The 21,782-nt window shown below is 42.1% G+C and overlaps 2 protein-coding genes across 10 annotated transcripts in view; one reads left to right on the top strand and one right to left on the bottom strand.

Moving 5' to 3' along the window:
- Positions 1–21,782, top strand: part of tsnare1 (T-SNARE Domain Containing 1) — a 403,887-nt gene that overhangs the window by 201,179 nt on the left and 180,926 nt on the right. For all 9 annotated transcript variants that reach the window (XM_079694017.1, XM_079694012.1, XM_079694013.1 and 6 more), the window contains 2 exons: positions 1,352–1,429; positions 2,051–2,120. In XM_079694017.1, coding sequence (XP_079550143.1) covers positions 1,352–1,429; positions 2,051–2,120 — 148 coding nt within the window. The remainder of the gene's footprint in view (positions 1–1,351; positions 1,430–2,050; positions 2,121–21,782) is intronic.
- On the bottom strand, positions 14,585–15,818 carry LOC307013439 (E3 SUMO-protein ligase ZBED1-like; the record flags this gene model as incomplete). Its single annotated transcript, XM_079640838.1, has 3 exons — positions 14,585–15,161; positions 15,309–15,495; positions 15,685–15,818. 3 exons carry the CDS (start codon positions 15,816–15,818, stop codon positions 14,688–14,690), a joined length of 795 nt encoding a protein of 264 aa, XP_079496964.1. The 3' UTR covers positions 14,585–14,687.

Here is a 21,782-nt window from a genome sequence, read left to right as displayed (position 1 = left end):
GAAACACTCAATGCAGGACTTTTACTTTGAGTATTTTTACAGTGTAGTATTAGTACTGTTATCAGGTATATGGTCTGAATACTTCCTCCACCTCTGCTACAATGTGTTAATTACAAGCTACCCTAAAGCCTGCTGAGATTGACGGGTCAATTAAAGTCAGGAAATCACCTCAGATTGTACCAAATGTCATGCCAATTTAGTTGAGATATTTCAGTCTGAACCACAGTCAATGACAGGAAATCATTTATTCCATTTCATATTCAGAGTCAGTAAGGACTGACAAGAAATGTCTGGTAACTGCAGTCCAAAAGCCACACAGTAAATAATTATTACCTAAAAATGACTTGTGACTTAAAGAGTTAGTCCATTAGTTTATATTTTAGAGATGCATTTAGTTAAAAGTAGCTAAAGCTGTTAAATAATTGTAGTGGAACTAAATGTACAATATTTAACCCTAACCCTAACCCTTAGACTACAGCCTCAATAGCATTTACACCATGCTCAATTGGTTAAGACACCAAAGACACCAAATGCTGACCCTACTGTCCGAATGTCGCAGCAGAATTTAGTGGAGTAGAACAAAATATAATAAAATACTAAGTAAAGCACTACCTCAAAATTGTACTTAAGTATAGTACTTGAATCAATGTACTTAGTTACTTATCACCTCTAGCTTTTGGAGCCAGAATACACACTCAGGACAAATGTTCGGAAATAGGGATGCATACAGCAGCAAACCGATTATATTTTTATTTTTAAATAAAACCGTTGTCCCACTGTTGTTTTGCCTGTTTGACTCACATTACTTCTTAACCACTTGCCACCTTTTGGTAGTGCCAAATAACACTGAAATATTTGGTGGTATCAGCATAAATTTCAAAACCATTCTGAAAACAAAGTTCCTTTTCTAACTGATGCAACAGTCTCAAATATTGTGTCATTATTACTTTTTTAATCTTTAAATGATGTATTGACAATGTTTTGTTTTTAGTTATTTTCGGTAATGCAGTCCATTGGATTTTTGTTGTAATACTTCATTACTTATCTCTGAAAGTAGATGCATAATCAAAGGCTCAAAGGTGTCTAAAGGTGCATTACATGCATTGTATACTGTTTAAACTGCTATTATTTGATATTTGGGGGCAGTGCAAAAAGCTGAATATATGAATGATAATAATGAGGGTGAACTTGAAAAGTAACACTAACATTGAATTAAAATAGGGTGTTTTGATAAAAGATGGTGCAATCAGCTGTCCCTGCATGTTTCTGTCTGATCAGCGCTCTGTGCTGAAGTGACTCGCTCCACTGAGCTCAGGACTGTTTGCTGATATCAATTTTTTTTTCTCCAAAGCCACTCAGGTCAGCCCTTCCGAACTGCAAGATGTGTTCCAGGAGACCTCCTCCAATGTCTTCCAGATCAACGCCAATGGTAAAAAGACCACTTCTTAATGTGTGTGTGTGTGTGTGTGTGTGTGTGTGTGTGTGTGTGTGTGTGTGTGTGTGTGTGTGTGTGTGTGTGTGTGTGTGTGTGTGTGTGTGTGTGTGTGTGTGTGTGTGTGTGTGTGTGTGTGTGTCATTGTGCTCCCATCCCAGCATAAGTACTCTGAGACCTTTTGACCCGGAACATATTGGAGTTAGTCTTTGTCTCTTTAAATTCAAGCACTCTCTAACAAGCCAATATTACACTCCCGTGCAGTTTAACCCCTGTTGTAATTTGTTTTGACAAATTTGAACAGAGTAATCGTGCTATTGTGCAGACCACAAAGACCACCTCTTACAAGTGGTACTGGACTGTCTCCAAGCCAACACTAGTGTGATTCAATGGTAATGAGAAGATAAGCTAACCCAATTGGAGGAAGTAAACCAAAAGGCCACGTTCGGATCGCAACATCATGTTTTTTTGAAATAGTGAATTAATTACAATTTAAAAAGTTTAAAAAGACTACTTAGTAATAATAGAATGGAGGTGGAATTTGTTTTTTGGTAGCCTTAAGAAGACATTCCAATTATTCTATAACCTGTATAACCTGTGTTTGTATTGCTCTTACAGTTGTCACACTGGAGAAGAATCTTCAATCACTGGGGACATCTAGAGATACAGAAGAGCTACGACAGAGTCTGTGAGTCACACACACACACACACACACACACACACACACACACACACACACACACACATACACCTAACCCTAACCCTTACCCTTAACCTTACCCTTACCCTAACCCTAATCCTAAACCTAACCAAGTCTTCACCCTAAAATTAATGATTCCCCTATGAATTCACAGAGGGCCCAGCTATAGTAACTGAACGAGAGAGTAATGTCAAATGACAGTACAATTGACCAATCATATCTTCCCTCTAAATGGGTGGGTTTTATTATCGTGGACTTTATGACAAGTTCCGCCCGCTGTGAAACTTTTCTTGTTTCCATAGCAACAACAACTTCCTGTCAACAGCGTTAACTCGCCTTAAAAATAAAAGCATGCCAAATTACACTTAAGACATACAACTGCAACGAAATTAACAAACACAATGCAATATCCTTTTCAATTTCAAAGAACACAAATAGGGTTATTTACAGGTGTTGTTTTGTGTGGTAGAGGGTCGCTTTCATTGATGCGTTTTGCACCCCGGGCCGTTGTTTTGATATTCCGCTGAAGTATACGCTGTGACGTAATAACTCTTTTTCTTTTTCTTTTTTTTTCGAGGGAAGGGGTCGGGGTCAGAGGTCCTAGGTATAAAAGTCAAGGCTTGCCACTGCTGAACTATATTTTCTTAGATACACATACACTCACCGGCCCCTTTATTAGGTACACCTTGCTAGCACCGGGTTGGACCCTCTTTTGCCTTCTGAAGTGCCTTAATTGTTTGTGGCACAGACTCAAGAAGGTGCTCAAAATATTCCTCAGAGATTTTGGTCTAAATTGGTGAATCTCTCGTTCCACCACATCCCAAAGGTGATCTATAGGATTTAGGTATGGTGATGGTTGTGGCCATCTGAGTACAGTGAACTCAACGTCATGTAGAAGAAACCAGTCGGACATGATTTGAGCTTTGTGACCTAGCGCTTTATCTGGCTGGTAGTAGCCATCAGAAGATGGGTCCACTGTGGTCATAAAGGGATGAACATGGTCAGCAACAATACTCAGGTAGGCTGTGGCATTTAAACCATGCTCAATTGGTACTAAGGGGCCCAAAGTATGCCAATAGAATATTCCCCATACCATTAACCACCACCACCAGCCTGAACCGTTGATACAAGGGAGGATGGATCCATGCTCTCATGTTAATACACCAAATTCTGACCCTACTGTCCGAATGTCGCAGCAGAAAGCGAGACTCATCAGACCAGGCAACATTTTTCCAATCAGCTATTGTCGAATTTTGGTGAGCCCGTGCAAATTGTAGCCTCAGTTTCCTGTTCTTATCTGACAGGAGTGGCAGCCGATGTGGTCTTCTGCTGCTGTCGCCCATCTTTTTCAAAGTTCCATGTGTTGTGTTCAGAGATGGTCTTCTGCATACCTCATTTTGGCCCAGAGAACTGCCGCTCACTGGATATTTTCCCTTTTTCTGAGAATTCTCTGCAAACCCTAAATATGGTTGTGCGTCACAGTAGATCAGCAGTTTCTGAAATACTCAGACCAGCCGTCTGGCACCAACAATCAGGCTGTTCAAAGTCACTTCAATCCCCTTTCTTCCTCGTTCTGATGCTCTGTTTGAACTTTACCAGGTCGTCTTGACCACGTCTACATGCCTAAATGCATTGAGTTGCTGCCATGTGATTGGCTGATAAGATATTAGCGTTAATGAGCAGTTGAACAGGTGTACCTAATAAGGTGGCCAATGAGTGTAGTTCATACAAGATATTTATCACTACTAAAATTATTAATCATTTAAAAAGGAGTAACTACCAAACAGAAGTTGTTCAGAAACTACCTTCAATGGATTACAATTAATTTCTTATTAAATAATGCCAAACGTTTAATGGTTTTGGGTTGTCAAATGTGATAAATTGCATCACATTTTTTATTTGGATCAGTCATTTGAAGGACAATAGGGTGCAACGTGTAAGTAACTAACAATATCAACAGAATCTGAAAGAGACTCAGTGTATTCTGTTGCATGTATTATGATAGTGACTGAAATAAACATGCTAGCCTACTAACTCCAGCCCGTCCCGTATCACTGATTTAACCTTGTGAGGTGATTGAAGCATCCAGTGTGTCCTCAGTCCAACATGAGAGAGCAAAAGCTGCCCTGAGGGTCTGTCAATACAGGGTCAGTGTTCTCTTTAATGGTTGGTTTATTGGACTGAGCGGCTGATCGAACAGAACGACTTTTGTTATTGCTTTGCCCTCCCTGCTGCCTGGAGGCTGGTCAGCTGTGAGGGTAGGAGGCGTAGCTCAGACCGACCTTCCATTAGCAGCTGTGGCAACTCTGATCCTGCAGACCTGAGCGCATTGGCTGGGGGTCTCCAGGAGCTGCCCTGACTCTCCTGCTGGTTCATTGCAGTGGACAGCCTGTTGGCGGAGGTGGGAAGTAACTTGGTTCCAAGTAATTTCCCAAATTGGGATCAACAACGTGTTTATCTATCTATCCACCTGGAGTAAATTCACAAGCTACCCTGCAGCATACGGCTCAGAAGCGTCCCAGAAGCCCCGTCCCGTCCCGAGACGGCATGGCCGAATGCCAACATTCTCCTCCGGTTTACAGGCACTGTGTAAATTATAGAATAATTATGATGACGAATGCATTTTTTTACCACTAAAATACAGCAACACATCTTTGAATCTTGTCGTTTATAACTGGATTATTACAATGTTTATTAACTTTGTCTGTACAAAGTAGCCTGTCCAGGAAATATGCCCAAATCAACAAAAACTGCGAGCCGGCACGCAAGACGCTCCACTTCTGAAATAATTCTGAAACGCGCCCGGTAGGGTATGACGCCGGAGGAGGCCGGAACAAAACCGTGGCGCAGCCGTAACGCGACGCAGACGGACCTGGTGGAGTCTAGGGGTAACCCAAGGGCTGCATTTATCTCTGCTTTCCAGAGAATTGCTTATTTTCTTTGTTTCATCACCCTCTTCCATATTGATTATTCTTTTTTATTTAAGCTGCCAGCAATTACCAAATTCAAAGCTGATGACAAAGTGGCCAATCTAAGATGATTGCGTCTGTTTAAAATGCATTATCCCACTGTGTTGGTTTGGCATGTCATCAATTCTATTGAAACATTTTTATGATCGCCTTGGAGACTTCCTGACAATGCTTGGCTGCTTTTATTTTTAACTGCCCATTTTCCTTCAGCACTATTGATGCTGGATGCAAACAACACATCCACCACCTCTGACTGATGCAAATTGCCGTCAGTATGATTTGTTTTGTTATGCAGCAGCTCCGTGTTTTGAAAGATTGTTCCAGAAACCATTCAGGAGGCTTTCTGATTCAAGAATGAAATGGTGATGTTTAAAACTCATTAACTTGTGTTGTGAACACTAGTTTTTAGTGTTGCAAAGTTTTCTCTTGCCTGCAGGAAACTTTTCCGTGAACTGATTTTTTAAATACAATTGAAATACATTCAAGCTGCGTATCAGAAAAAATACATTCAAATGTATTAAAGTTTCCTATATGGTGAATGATAATTGTAAGCCTTCTCGACCCCGTCAAAAGTCAAATTTATTCTGGGACTAAAGCATACAAATCACTTTAAAAATGCAATTGCACTTGAAATAGAACAATTCCTATGCAGTTTGTAGGGGACACATGTGTTTCCTTATGAAGGTTGAGTGACTGAATGTACTGTTCCAATTAAGTGAGTACAGTAACATTTAAATCAGTGTAGTCACTTTTAGAGAAATCTGGCACAACATGAGAATATCTGTTACTTGGGTTACACAATACCCACTAAATAAGTAGTATTGGGGGTTGCTGGTTTTGGAAGTAATTTGTTTTAATTCATTATTATCCAACCCTAATATTATCCTAATCCTATTTAGATCCTATAATATCCTAAAATCCCAAATTCTAAAAACGGTTTTACTCCAAGGTCAATGTAGTACATTATATTGAGCTTTCAATAGTATCACATATCTTCTTCATGACATTGTAGATGTTGCTTTCAACACTTGTCACCCTAGTTTGAACTGCTATTTCTATAGCCATGAGTTTGATTTCTACCCAAGCTTCTATCAGTTGATTTATTCCTTACTTCCGATGAATTTGATAATTATTCAACCAAGGGAGTTCCATGTCCATAGCTGCAGCTTTATGGCACACAATGTGTTCTTATTTAATCCAACACAGATGTAAACCATTATCACCCGTCTTCTCTCAACTGTCCCTCTGCGAGAAGCAGACTCTGTAGTTTTGTGGAACAGAAGCAAGTGAAGTCCATGGTTAGAATGGTAGCCTCCATCTGTCTGCTTGTCTTTGGGCAGGAAAACTCAAATCTCACGGTTAATAGAATTTGACCTGCCCCTGTAATCGTGGAAATGCACACTGCAAAAAGTCTAAGTAGATGAATGGCCGGCCCCCCTGAGTGTCATTGTCTTTCTTAGCGCATTAAGCATTCTCTGCTGGCTGTAACGTGCAGAGGACACAGAGCTGTGATTGGGGGACAGCGCCCCCAACTGACTGACGTCCAGACCCAGCATGCTGCAGCACATCATAAAGTCACGTAGACTTAGCCAGAAGGAATTTAGCTGAAGTGAAACAAGAATGAGTGAATGATGACTGCTTAAGAAAACAATGACTTCAAATACAAGTATTATTATCAATTGTTTATGTAAATACCGTTTTGAGTGTACTTTTTTCTTCTATACTTCACAATTGCAGTTGGATCACTTCAACCTTTTAATAAATCTGGTGTCCTGATTTTTATAAAATAGGGTAGCAGCAGTACTTTGTTTTTTCAATATGTTCCCATGTACTATTATATTACATTAAAACTAAACGCTGGATTATCTCAGAGCTATTTGATCTATAATCTGTTTCAGACATAGGTCTCTCCAGGAAACCTTTCTGCAAAGTATCATTTAATTACAGCCATTTAAAAAAATATATAACATTCCCACCACTTATTTTTATTTGGCTATTATCAAAGAAAACATGATACTGTTTACAGGTCTTTTGAATATGTTTAGCTATTAAAGTCTCTCTCCAGAAACTCTATCCAGATATGGAAAGTTATATTTGACTGTCCTCACAAAATATTAAATAAAAAATGTTTTTGTCCTGTGCTTATGTCCATCTTTTAGCTGTTCATTAGTATAAGTCTGGTTGTACACCATTCTGAGTCAAGTGAGTCCTCTATTGGATGGATTCCCATGATATTTAGTACACTGTTTAAGGTCCCCACAGGATGATTTTCCTACAGCTCAACCTTGACCCTACATAACATAACTAACAAAACCAGCCACGATTGTGGTTGAACAGAAGCAATTTACATCTAAATGTTATACATTAGTTTATTTTACTATTTGAGTCATTTACCACTAAACTGATGTAAAAAAAGAGCCAGCTAGTTAGCTAGCTAGCTAATAGCGGCTATTGTCACTTCCAGTGAGGGCTCAGTATCTGTGTGTCTCATAGTTGTCTCTAACTAGAACCTCGCAGCGCTGAAAGGCTAGAGTCACGGTTTCAGAAGGCATGTATGTTGAATTGCTTTTCGGGAATGCCTAGAGAAAAATCATATGACTGTTTGTAAAGCGTAAAGAGTAAATCATTCTCATTTCTAAGGAGAAGATGTTGACTCATTATGACAGAGCCACATTAGGATTGCCACACATGGTGCCAGAATGGAGCGGCACATAAGGGAGATCCTTCATTGAACATACACAGCTGCAGAGACCTACGTGGCCTTTTTTATTCGGTTTACAACAGTTGAGGAATCAGAGTCATGAAACTCGTAATTACTGTTCTGTGTAATCACATCTGTGTTACCAGTTCCTAGAAATCAGAGAATTTACATCCCCCACAAACATGGAAACACTATAAATGTGACAGCTGTCCACAGAGTGTGTGGATGCACCTTGCCCTCCTCCACTCTTACACAACAAGCAGGCATCTCTCTGCCTCTCAAACCCACGTTGAGCTCCATACAGCGCTCTCACACAGCCATGTGTGTACAGTATCTGGGTGCCCACAGTAGTTGTATATTCTGCTGGAGATGCACATTTAAATGTCAGATACATTTCATAACTGCAGCTGTGTGTGTTCGTATGGGTATAATTTTACAGTGTGGGTGATCTGGGTTTTGAATTATACCGTGCAGTTTCTCTTATGGAAAGTCTCTCAATAAGCTCCTGGAATGCATCCCTATAGATAATAATATAAAATGTCAGAGCAGCAGTGGCGAGCCGTCAGGGCCCTCTAGGCCCTCTTTGAGGGCCTAAGATATTAAAACAAATAATATTTGAAAAAAAAAAAAAAAAACATTATTTTTAAAATATTTTTTTCAGCCGTCTCTGCGAGGTGAAGATAGGAGGTGATTGATGGTCCTGCTGTAAATTCACAGAGGGCCAGCTATAGTAACTCAACGAGAGAGTAATGTCAAATGACAGTACAATTGACCAATCACATCTTCCCTCTAAATGGGTGGGCTTTATTTTCGCGGACTTTATGACAAGTTCCACCCGCTGTGAAGTTTATGCATGTGTATAGAGTGGTGCAGTGAAGCGTCCTAAAACCCGGAAGTAAGCTGCGCATGGGTTCCCTCGACAAAAAAGCAATAGAGTGCCACAATGCTAAAACCCGGAAGTAAACTCCTTCCGGTTCCTTCGACAAAAACGCAATACAATTTCTCCATAGGATTTTGGAAAATAGCTTGAAATAAGGTCTGCGGTTGACACACATTTAAGAGACGGACCATGTTTTGTTCAGCCGGATAATATCCACATGTCTACCCTGCTTTTATAATTTTCGAATCATAAATCTAGTCGCCAGAAGCAAAATGCTAACGTTATGCTATAAACGAACTACAGCAGGGTCGCTGCTTCAACGTCACGCCAACTTAAGATCCATATTCAAACATACAGATTCAAAATTGTACAAGTTGAAGCGTTTGTTTTAACAGTTTGCAGGAGGCACGTACTTGCTTTCAAGCAGAACACGGGGGAAAAACAAACTTAGCAGGAGTGTTTACGTGTTCGGCGTAATGACGTACAACGGCCTCGACAACTTCTGTAGTCCTATTCAGCCACTTGTTAACAACCATCGATTTTCAGACACGTAAACTCTTCGAAAATCACCAGTGGGGTCACTGCTGATGGATTTAATGTCTTAGAACAAAACGTGATCCGTCTCTTAAATGTGTGTCAAACACAGACCTTATTTCCAGCTATTTTCCAAAACCCTATGGAGAAATTGCATTGCTTTTTGTCGAAGGAACCGGAAGTGGTAAAATGCTAACTTACTTCCGGGTTTTAGGACGTGTCACTGTGGCTATTGGAAAATAGCTGGAAATAAGGTCTGTGGTAAACGAACCTGTTAGATAAATGCACGTTTTGTTCAGCCGGATAATATCCACATTTCTACCCTACTTTTATAATTTTGGAATCATAAATCTAATCGATAGATTTATGATCAATAGATTTATGATTGGCATAAGTTTGTTCATGATGGCTCATATCAGTGATAGTGATGACATCGTTGCAAAATTATTAACCGAGTCATTTTCAAGATTGAGTTACAATGATAAACTGGAGTGGCAAAGGATCAGCTGCATGACCCGCCATCAAGTGCTTCATCCAAAAGGACAGGAGGATGGATTTTGTGTTTAAGTGATTTGATCATCAAAGGTAGGCCTAAGTCATTTTCAATGTGGCCGCTGTGCCGACTTCATTCATTTTTAATTGTTACTTGGCTGTGGGTGCCCTGTCTCGATAGGTGTTTATGGTGTGAATCTTAGACCGGGTGAGGAGACTACCTATTGACTCAGCAATCACTGTAAGTTATATTCTTGTTTAAATAGACTTCTCTGTTTCATTTATTCTACTCTGTATAATTGTTCTGTAGTTATTGTAGCTAAAACGGCGATTTTTGAGAGATTTTAAATCTCAGATCTGCTCAACTGAGCCTGTTAAACAGGTCTCAGTGGGTCACACGCCTCAACCCTGCATTACAATTCGCAGGGACACTCTGCTGTCGCCCATCAGCTGAAAAGAGTTAACTAATTAGAAGGGCGTGGCCCCACATCTGTGAGAACTCAGCAATCAGGTGTCCATCTTAGTTAGCTCTTTCCTGGAGCGTCAGCTAAGACATTGGAGTCCTGCGGGAGTCACGAGGGAGGCAAAGAGGAGGCAAATCCTACTTTAATTGAGCTAAGTATCGCTGGTGTTTTATTTTATTTTCTTTGGTTTTCTAGCCCCTCATGCTATAATCATGTGTATTTTCTCCATTCCTTTTCATGTGTCTGCTCGCAATCATCACTGGCCCCGTGTATCTCCTAATCGATATAACTGGCCTGCTCTCGTCTATTCCACATGCTCCGCTGAGATCCAACATCTAGGTTCAGGGGGCCTGTGGAACTGCCAGTCAGCTGTTCCTAAAGCTGACTTCATTTCTGGCTCCGCTTCCCTGCAGTCCCTGGATTTCCTTGCTCTCACGGAGAACTGGATTACTCCTTCCAACACATCCACCCCAGCAGCTCTCTCCACAGCATATTCCTTCTCCCATACACCCAGACCCACTGGCATAGGAGGTGGCACTGGTCTCCTACTCTCTCCCAACTGGAGATTTTCCCTCTTCAAGCTACCTAACTTCACTCCTTCCAGCTTTGAATTCCATGCCGTCACAGTAACCCATCCTATACAATTAACCATTGTTGTTCTCTACCGTCCACCAGGCGCCTTGGGGGACTTCATGGAGGAATTAGATAATCTCCTCTCACACATCCCTGAAACTGGCCCTCCCGCTGTACTTCTCAGAGACTTCAACCTCCAGACAGGGAAGATAGACAAACTAACATCTCTGTTAACCGCCTTTGCTTTCTCACTGTCTCCGTCCCCACCAACTCATAACGCTGGCAATGTCCTTGATCTCATATTAGCTGCACTACTTCAAACCTCTCTGTAAACCTGCTCCACACATCCGATCACTTCTTCATTTCATTCTCTCTACCCCTTTCCAAACATAACAAACTAATCTCTTCTCATCCTGCACCTGTCCGCCGTAACCTCCGTTCCCTCTCCCCCTCTCCCCCTCTCCCCTTCTACCTTTGCCTCATCGGTGCTCTCAGCCCTCCCTTCCTATGACTCGTTCCAACTCCTGCCTCAAAACTCTGCTGCAGAAACTCTCCTCTCTACTCTCTCATCCTCTCTGGACTCTCTCTGTCCTCTCACATCTCGGCAGGCTCGTCAGTCCCCTCCTGCTCCCTGGCTAAATGACGCACTGCGTGCTAATAGAATCATCCTTCGGGCAGCAGAGCGGAAACGGTGGAAATCCAAACACCATGACGACCTCCTAACCTATCAGGCTCTCCTCTCCTCTTTCTCTGCTTTGATCTCTCAGGCAAAAAGCACTTTCTTTCAAGATTAGATCCAATATTCCTATTCCAATCCCCAAAAACTATTTTCAATCTTTTCCACCCTCTTGGACCCCCCCAAAGTCCCTTCCCCCTCCTCCCTTCTGTCAAGCGACTTTGTTAACTACTTTGAAAAAAAGGTTGATGATATTCGCTCTTCTTTTTCTGACTCACCTTTTCTCACCGCTGGGTCACAACAACTCTCCTGTTATCTCCATCAGAACAACCTTCTGGATCCGCACCAGTCTGGTTTCAAGGCAGGTCACTCAACAGAAACCGCTCTCCTTGCTGTCTCTGAGGAACTGCACACTGCTAAAGCAGCCTCCCTCTCCTCTGTCATCATCCTTCTGGACCTGTCTGCTGCATTCGACACGGTGAACCATCAGATCCTCCTTCGCATTCTCCAAAAACTTGGAGTTTCAGGCACTGCACTTTCCCTCCTCCCCTCATACCTCAAAGACCATACCTACAGGGTAACCTTGAGAGGGTCCGAGTCCGACCCTTGTCAATTAACTACAGGGGTCCCTCAGGGCTCTGTTCTTGGTCCCCTCCTCTTCTCCTTGTACACAAACTCGCTCGGATCTGTCATTAGCCCGCATGGTTTTTCATACCACTGCTATGCTGACAACATCCAATTCATTCTGTTCTTTCCCCGCTCAGAGAGCCAGGTCGTCGCACGCATCTCTGCTTGTCAAGCTGACATCTCTCAGTGGATATCTGCTCACCACCTCAAGCTCAACCTTGACAAGACTGAACTGCTTTTCCTTCCGGGAAAAGATTATCCCACTCTTGACCTAACAATCAACATCGGCACCTCTATTGTTTCTCCGACTCAGACTGCAAGGAATCTAGGTGTGACCCTAGATAACAAACTGTCCTTCACTGCAAACATAGCTGCTACAACCCGCTGCTGCAGATACACTCTTTACAACATCAGGAGGATACGTCCCCAACTGTCCCAGAAAGCGACGCAGGTTCTGGCCCTTCCTACATCCAGGACATGGTTAAACTCTACACCCCAGCACGTGCACTCCGCTCTGCATCGGCCAAACAGCTCGCTGCACCCGCACTGCGAGGGGGACCCAAGTTCCGAATGGAACTGGCCCTTCCTACATCCAGGACATGGTTAAACTGTACACCCCAGCACGTGCACTCCACTCTGCATCGGCCAAACAGCTCGCTGCACCCGCACTGCGAGGGGGACCCAAGTTCCCATCAGCAAAAACATGTGGGTTTGCTATCCTGGCTCCAAAATTGTGGAATGAGCTCCCCATTGAAATCAGGACAGCAGATAGCTTGCACATCTTCCGGTGCAGACTGAAAACTCATCTCTTTCGACTCCACTTCGAGCGATATAATTATTAACAAAGAACTGCTAACAGAGCACTTATATACTAATAAAGGACTGGCTTATCTATAGCCAGTTGAGTAGCACTGGCTCTATGAAACCTGATGTGATATGATTCTGTTTTCTTCAAGGTTGTATCTTCCTGGTCGAATGTACTTATTGTAAGTCGCTTTGGATAAAAGCGTCAGCTAAATGCAATGTAATGTAATGTGTTGTTTTGTGTGGTAGAGGGTCGCTGTTTTGCACCCCGGGCCGCTGTTTTGATATTATTTTTGAAGTATACGCTGTGACTTTATAACTTTTCTTTTTTTCTTTTTTTTAGGGAAGTGGGGGGGGTTCAGAGGGCCTAGGTATAAAAGTCACCGCTAGCCAATGCAGAACAGGCACTGCTTGCATGCGTAGTCAGCAGGTCAGGCACATTGAAACATTTTGGAACGTTTCTTTAAAGGAATCCTATGGATTTTCTTGTAAAAAAGTACAGTAAAGTCCATTGGGCGGAAGGACTAATCAGGTTACAACAGCCAAAAACACAAAAACTGTGCAAATATAAAAACACACAAATGTGCCAAAACACATGCAAATGAAGAAACATCTTTACATCACATGCAGCATTTAGTAAACATTCACAAACTTCACAAAACATGTGCAGTGTTTATTAAAAGCATAAAGAAATGCAAAAAGAAAATGCTTAAAAAAAACCTGCTGCAAGAAGCTCAAAACAACGGAAACGGGGGCACTAAAAAGTGACGCACACAGCTGGGACCGGAGCATGGATGTATAATAAGAACTGGATACAGCGTGGGAGGCGGGGCCTCATTCATTCCTATGAGAGTTGCTCATTAGCGCATGATGATAAAATGGCCCAACTTTTGAGAGAGCAAAACGTCACAGATTACCCGGCATGCCTGAGAAGTACCCGTATGTTCGCTCATAGCGCATGCGCAACTTTAACCAAAATGCTCGTTCACATCAAGCACGTCAATTTGCGTACACGTAACAGCAACGCGCGTTCATGACAGTATGGTAATGACTTGTTATGATAGATTTGGAGATCCAGGGTGATGCACATCGCTTCTTAAGCCAGGAATAGTGTTTGAAAAGTGCTTGAAACATCGGCAAAAGTGTTGTAAATAGTTGGAGAGTTTACCCAGAGAGCTCTGCGCTGCAGATGGCTCTTCCACCCAGACTGAAGCCAGAGAACAGGCTGCTTCACAGCACTTTAGAACCCAGGAAAGCAGCTTGGATCATTTAACGAGGCGGCAGTTAGCAGCTAGCGGCAAGCTAGTAATTATGCTCAGGTACACATCAATCGTTATGTACTTATATTCCGCTGTAACAGGATCTAGTGATATCCAAGCAACAAAGCTTCATTCAGCATGAAATAATTATTGCACTGTAGCCTATACATATATATATATATATTAGTGGTGGGCATAGATTAATTTTTTTAATCTAGATTAATCTCACTGTATTCTTGGAATTAATCTAGATTAATCTAGATTAAAATGGCTCATTTGAATTCTGCCGAAGGCATTCAGAATATGTGTGCTACCCAAATAATGACTAAAAGTAAGTCTTTGAGAACGGGTTTCTCAAGCCAGGTGGTGCATTAGACCAGGGGCTCATCTCCAGTTTCCAAAATGCATCACAAACTGCTTGAGAAAGCTGTTCTATGATCATTGGTGATGAAAATAAATCAATGACAATGAGATGTACTTGTGTTTATTAACTGTTTATTTTTAGTTGAACAGTAGGCCTATATAACAGGTTGTAATGAACTGTTTACAGTCAGTAGCTTTGTGTCAGTCAAAGCTCTATTTCTCCTTCTTCCACCAGTCACTCAGGCAGACCAGTTTGTTCACATTTTCTGGTGACAAACAAGCTCTCCTCTTCTGCACAATATGGCCTGCTAAAGAAAAAAGTCTCTCGCATGGGACAGTTGTCTCAGGAGTCCTCAAGTATTTACGGGCAATTTGGGCCATCTTACCATAGACAGCAGTGTGCTCCGACCACCACTTCAGTGGACACTGATCTAGACTGGCACTGGGCTCTACCTTGTACCTCTCCACTGTACTATCTTCTGGTGTCTCCTCATCTGATTCTGAGTCGGATCCCATCAGTAGCAGGGCTGTTTTCTTCTTGGGTGGCTCAGGGTTCTCCTCCCTGAGTGGCTGCAGAGCAGGTTCTTCTCCCTTCATCAACGCACTTAGCTTTGCCCACACTGGCTCCCTCTCTGCTCTGGGCAAGCACTTGAGGTCCTTAAATCGTGGATCTAGAGCAGTCGCCACCTTTGATGAATAAAAAATAATAATTATTGATTGATGAAAATGTCACTTTCCAAATCCAACCTCCATATTTGTTCATGACTTATTCATCTGGCTTTACAGTCTATTATAGTCATACAATGTAGTTATCTTCTGGTCACTCTGACATACCTTAAGCCATTCCAGGTTTATTTTCTCCCTCCGCTGGTTGAGGTCCTTGATGAAGGCAGCCTTGAATCGCACAATATAGGCAGGATCATCATCTGAGATGTTCATCGCATGCTGGAGGTGGCACAGGGCAGGTAGAACCACAGAGCAGGATACATACTTATCTCCACCAAGGAGCTCAGTGATGTACCTACAGACAGACAGACAGACAGACAGACAGACAGACAGACAGACAGACAGACACACACAGCAAAAAATTATTAGTGACAGATTAATTTAACTCAGATTACACATTTAAGGGCAGGTGTTTCTTACATACAAAGTGACATTTAAAAACTTGTATGCCAATTCATGAACACACTATCTTTGTAGACCATACCTGCATGGCTCCAGCAGTTTCTCTAGCTTTGCCAACTTCTCATAATCCGCATTTGTTGGGAGGGCCAGGTTGTGCTTCTGCAGCGACAGCGTTGTGTGCAGTGCGTCTCTGTTACGCCTCACGCGCTTTATCATCTCAAGAGTGGAATTCCAACGTGTTGGAACATCTTGCACGAGTGACTCCTTAACTTGTCCAAGGGAGGATTGTTGGACATTTAGCTCGTCTGAGTTGGCCGGACTGTGTTTGAAATGTCCGACCACTTTACAGCACTTGGCCAGTGCACCATCAAAACCACCTTCCCGAAATGACATTACAATAGCTCTCTGTACAACATGCGCAACACAGGGCAAGTGCTCGAATGGAAGTATCCTCCCTGCTGCCACCATATTAGGAGCGCTATCTGTTCCAATAGTGCTTATTTTGTCAGTTATCCCCCACTGATTAGCGACGTCGAGGAACTGCCTTGTACACGCTTCTGCAAAGTGACGCTCCTCTGTTTTCATCACACCTAACGGACAGACAAAGTAAATTAGAATAATTTCACTACTAGTAGTAAACAACTAGCAATTATCAAGAAGCAAACATAACGTGGTGGTAATTAAAAGGCTACGAAATTAAATTATATAATTTAAAATGACATAACGTAGCATACCTAAAGCGAAGGAGTGAAGTTCCCAGCTAGCATCGATGAGGTGTACTGTAACGCCGAGGTAGTTGTCGTTGTTAACGGACGTCCAATGGTCCCCAGTCAGTGCTACAGACCTCGCCTCTACCATCTTCTCAACTTTCGTAGCTTTCTCTTCTGCGTGCTGGTCATGTATTATCCTCATGATAGTTCGCCTCGCAGGTAGTTTGTAAGATGGGTCACCTGTGGCCGCCTGGAGAACAAGCTCGAGCCCGTCATCTTCAACCACGCTAATGGGCCTGCAGCTGGTGGCAATCCACTGAGCGAGGAGACTAGTTAGCTTGGCTGATAGAGCTGTGCTGACGGGCTTGCCTCGGTTGCACTCAAACATAGTTGTTTGACGACGAGTCTTCCCCCGCGCTACATCAGTGCTCGGCCCGGCATCTTCCGCATTAGCTAAGGGATGCTTTGCGTTTAGGTGGTACTTGAGACTGGATGAACTCCTACAGTAAACTAATTCCGCATTGCACAAGGTGCAAACAACCTTATTTTTGTCGAGGTTTCCATCGGGAAGCTTCTTAAAAATAAATTTCCCCTGAAGCAAACCCCGCGGCTTCATTCCTGCTGTATCCATGTTAGCATGTCACGTTTAATGTGGCTGATTTGACCGGGGTCAGATCCATAGACAGTAGAAGAAACACAGGTCAAAGACTCGATCTCGCCCCCTACAGTGCAATTCGGCTAGGTATACATCCGCGCTAAATTATCAAGGTGAAAGTCATCATCGCTTGCGTAGTATAGACCCAGCTCCCAACCCAACTTTGAGAATAGATTAACGGCGATATTTTTTTTTTATCGCCGACAAGAGTCTCACGTTAACGCAGCACGTTAACGCCGATAACGGCCCACCACTAATATATATATATATATATATACAACGCAATAAGCTTCTTAGTGCAATAAGAAGCTCCAGGGACGTTAATCTAACGTCGGTAATATTAACTTTATTTAATACAACATTTACGGTACAAGATGTAATCATACAGCCCATGTAGTATAATATTTTACTCATGATGAATTACAGCAAACATGTGCAATATATCCATTATTACAGCTCCGTGGGATGGCAGTAAGACGATATGGGTCCGTTCTTATTGTGCATCCATGGGTAAAGACAAAATGATGTAGTACTGAACATGTCCCGTGGGTTAGATGCGCGTTCATAATGCAGAGGGAAATAACTCTCAGAATAACATTATTAGCACATTTGTACAACTTGAGGAACGAATGTTTTTAATAAGGGCTATACTAACGTTCATACTGGGAAGTTTATTTAGTTTAAAAAAAATTATCCAACGAGTTACAGACCACTCTTTCCCAATGTAAGTCAATGGGAAAAAGTGTTTCCCGGACCAGCAACCAAACGGAAGTGTAGTACCGCCGTTTGGCCATAACGAATATTCTCATCAGACTCCGGCGCACTAACTCTCGCAGAGTTAGTCTGTTTCATAACTGTAAGTGTTTGTTAGTATATTTGAAATGACAAGGTTAGCTATGTTAGCTAGCTAGCTTACAGCAGATCTGCAGTATTATTCAAAGGAATCATGCAATCACATTGTTAAAATAAGCAAAACTAACATTTTAGGTACGTTTCCTGTGACAGTGACAGTTGCCTCCGGTCAGTGTGCGTCACTTTTTAGTGTCCCAATTTTCGTTGTGTTTTGATCTTCTTGCAGCATTTTTTTTATTTAAGCATTTTTAGTAAACCCAATGATTCAGGATGATGTAATGTGCTCACTGAGCAACGGATGAGACCTGCACCGTGTTAAAGTCCATCATTTGTTTATATATTACTCCCATCAGTATACAAATATTTAAAATGAGCTTTCAGACCCTTAACTTTTTATAATTATCAGAGAGAGTCCTGTCTTTATTTGAAATACTGTAATAATGTCGATATTTGCTTTTGTTATCATCATGACATCATCACAAAGCAGTGGATGGATCCTGCAAAGGTATTCATTCACATTGCAGGGTTGAGTGTCCTGTTGCTTTTCCTTACAACATTACAAATATCCATGATAGCGCCTCAAGCTCTTTCTTCTGATAAAGACTGAGAGGTGGTTGGAAGCTCAGCTTCAACTCATTATGTGTTCAAATATAGTCTGCATATCATTTAAAATGAAAGATTATTAATGGCTTGATTACACTTGTTCATAACTTCTTACCAAATGGCTAATTAGCAAGTCATTAGTGAAGGGCTGTGAATTCAGAATTAGGTGGAAAGTTACAAATGAAGGGTTAGTCCACTGCAGTAATAAACTTAGAGATGTGTTGATAAACCTGGATATTTGGTTTCTTTGGTGAACTGTCTTATATTATATTACATTTCATTTAGCTGACGCTTTTTATCCAAAGCGACTTACAATAATCAATTACCTGGAGTAACTAAGGGCTAAGTGCCTTACTCAAGGGCACACTAGTGGTGGTGTTCCTGGTGGGATTTGAACTCACAACCTTCCAATCTTCAGACCACCTCACTATCCATTAGACCACCACTACCCTGTTATATGGTGAAAATAAAATGTTTCTGCTCCTCAAACAGAAAACACACCACTGATAACATTCAGATGCACATCTTACATTGTTTTGTGTTGAACATAAGGTTCTGCAGGTGATCTCTCACACAAAGACACAACGTTAGCTCTCTGTATAATTTTATACTGTGCATTTTCTCCAACCCCAATATAAACTCTCTCCTTGTCCACTGGCAGCAGTGACACAGAGAAGATAAGAGTGTGCTGTGTGTGTCCTGCGCCACATGTATCCTCCACAGGGACAGTTTAAACTGGAATTAGACAAGACAATGTATTTTGTCTTTTTAAGTTTCAAAGTCTGATTGGGTGATATGTGGACAACCATTTCTGTAACTTTCAGAACGTTTAATCCTCAATTCACACTCACTTCGCACAACTATTTTTGTCATCATTCTTGTGTACAAGTGGAACCTCACAGGACAGACTTGTCTGAAAATGTGCACCGTGACCTCATATTTAACGATAAGATCATGTTCCCCTTGATATGACATCACTGCATGTTACGGTGGCCCTGAAGTGCAAGACACCACAGCATTTCAGAAAACACTACAGCATTTCAGAAAACACTACAGCATTTCACAAAACACAACAGCATTTCAGAAAACGCCGCAGCATTTCACAAAACACAACAGCATTTCAGAAAACACAACAGCATTTCAGGAAACACCACAGCATTTCAGAAAACACAACAGCATTTCAGGAAACACAACAGCATTTCAGAAAACGCCGCAGCATTTCAGAAAACACAACAGCATTTCAGGAAACACCACAGCATTTCAGAAAAAGCCACAGCATTTCAGAAAAAGCCACAGCATTTCAGAAAAAGCCACAGCAATTCACAAAACGCCACAGCATTTCACAAAACACCAGAGCATTTCACATTGGACGGAAAGGGTATTCCTTTAGGGAGAACAATTCTTGTTTATGATTGGACAGAGCCAGCCAGAGAAGCACTGCTGTGATTGATTGTTTTTGCTGCCAGTCAAGAAATGAAGCTTCGTGATTGGTCAACGCCCGACAGCGCAATATGTCCCAACTAGGGTTGTCAGTCGATTAAAATATTTATCGCAAATTAATCGCACATTTTTTATCTGTTCTAAATGTACCTTAGAGGAATATTTTTCAAGTTTTTAATACTCTTATCAACATATGAGTGGACAAATGCTTTATGCAAATGTTTATTATCATTTGAACAATGACAAATATTCTCATGAATATTATATCAAACACAACAACCTCTGAACATTACAAATATTCGCCTCAATTCAATCTGGAACCTCTCATACAATACAATGTGTGTGTGTGTGTGTGTGTGTGTGTGTGTGTGTGTGTGTGTGTGTGTGTGTGTGTGTGTGTGTGTGTGTGTGTGTGTGTGTGTGTGTGTGTGTGTGTGTGTGTGTGTGTGTGTGTGTGTGTGTGTGTGATGGATCGTTGGAGCTATGTGCAACTCGAGGCATATGCTCGAACGGGAGCTGCCTGGACGCTGCAATCATGTTGCACGCACTATCCGTGCTGAGTGTGCTGACTTTTGCCACAATGTCCCTCTGTCTGGCTAGTGCTCGGCGCAGTTGTCGGCGAAATGTCATTCCTCTGTTTTCATTTAAACAGCTCCTTATATCCGTTAGCGCAGCTAGCTAGCACCAGATGCTAACAACAACAACAATACACGTAAGGTCTCTCTCTCGCGCCACACATACACACACCCTCCCGGTCCTCCCGATGGCCAGTCGGTGCCTGCCGGTGAGCGTGGAAGTGTGGTCTGCTGCAAGAGGACAGCAGGAGCGGGGCTGTCAGCATTAGCTTGAAGACGATATTTTAAACTTGATGCGCTCTGAAACTACGGGGCGGCCGAGGACAAAAAATACACATGCGTTAATCGCGTTAAAAGAATTAGTGGTGTTAAAACATTTTTGCGTTTTTTTGCGTTAACGCGTTATAACGCGTTGTTAACTTGACAGCCCAAGTCCCAACACATCAGCCGTTAGCACACACTCAGAGCTCACAGCTCCTAATATCTGTTCAGAAACTGGACAAAAGTTAAACATGTACAAACCACAGACTGTCTATGTCATGGCGAATACAGTCACTGCTTTATTTATGTCTGTATGACGTTGTTGTGAGTGTGGACGGAGCAACTAAAGGTTAGTTTAGCCTGATGGATCCGATTCCATTCAGAAAACACGCATTTTAAAAGCTTTTCGCCTGCCGTCTTGTCTACAGACTTGTCAAAGCGTTAATTCATGGTTTTTACTAACCGTTATCAGTATGTAGTTACTTCGGCATCACTTTGAAACGCGTATTACAATTAAATCACGGTCAAATATGTTCATTTTGTTGTAGTTGGTATCTCCCCTAGGATTTACATGGAGATACGCCCCGCCCCCTCTCTAGCGCATCTTGTTTGAATGACAGGAGCAAACACAGCTGACAGCCGCGGTGAAACTCGAGCGATTAGAGCGATGCGAATATTGGGTAGTCAACCATAGTATTCACATGGAGATAAGCCCCTTAAAAACCATGAATTAATAAAGCATTAATTCTGTGTTTACTCCTGTCATTCAAACAAGACGCTGGAGAGGGGGCGGGGGCGATGGCTAAACTTAAACTAACCTGTAGCTGCTCCGACCGTCCACACTTACAACAACGTCATACAGACATAAATAAAGCAGCAACTGTATTCGCCATGACATAGACAGTCTGTGTTTTGCATATGTTTAACTTTTGTCCAGTTTCTGAACAGATATGAGGAGCTGTGAGCTCTGAGTGTGTGCTAACAGCTAATGGCTGATGTGTTGGGACAATCACGAAGCGTCATTTCTTGACTGGCAGCAAAAACAACCAATCACAGCAGTGCTTCTCTGGCTGGCTCTGTCCAA

Source organism: Notothenia rossii (genome assembly GCF_949606895.1).
Source record: "Notothenia rossii genome assembly, chromosome: 7".
Classification (NCBI taxonomy): Eukaryota; Metazoa; Chordata; class Actinopteri; order Perciformes; family Nototheniidae; genus Notothenia; species Notothenia rossii.
The sequence above is the reverse complement of the archived record's forward strand: the minus strand, read 5'-3'. Positions and strand labels throughout refer to the sequence as shown.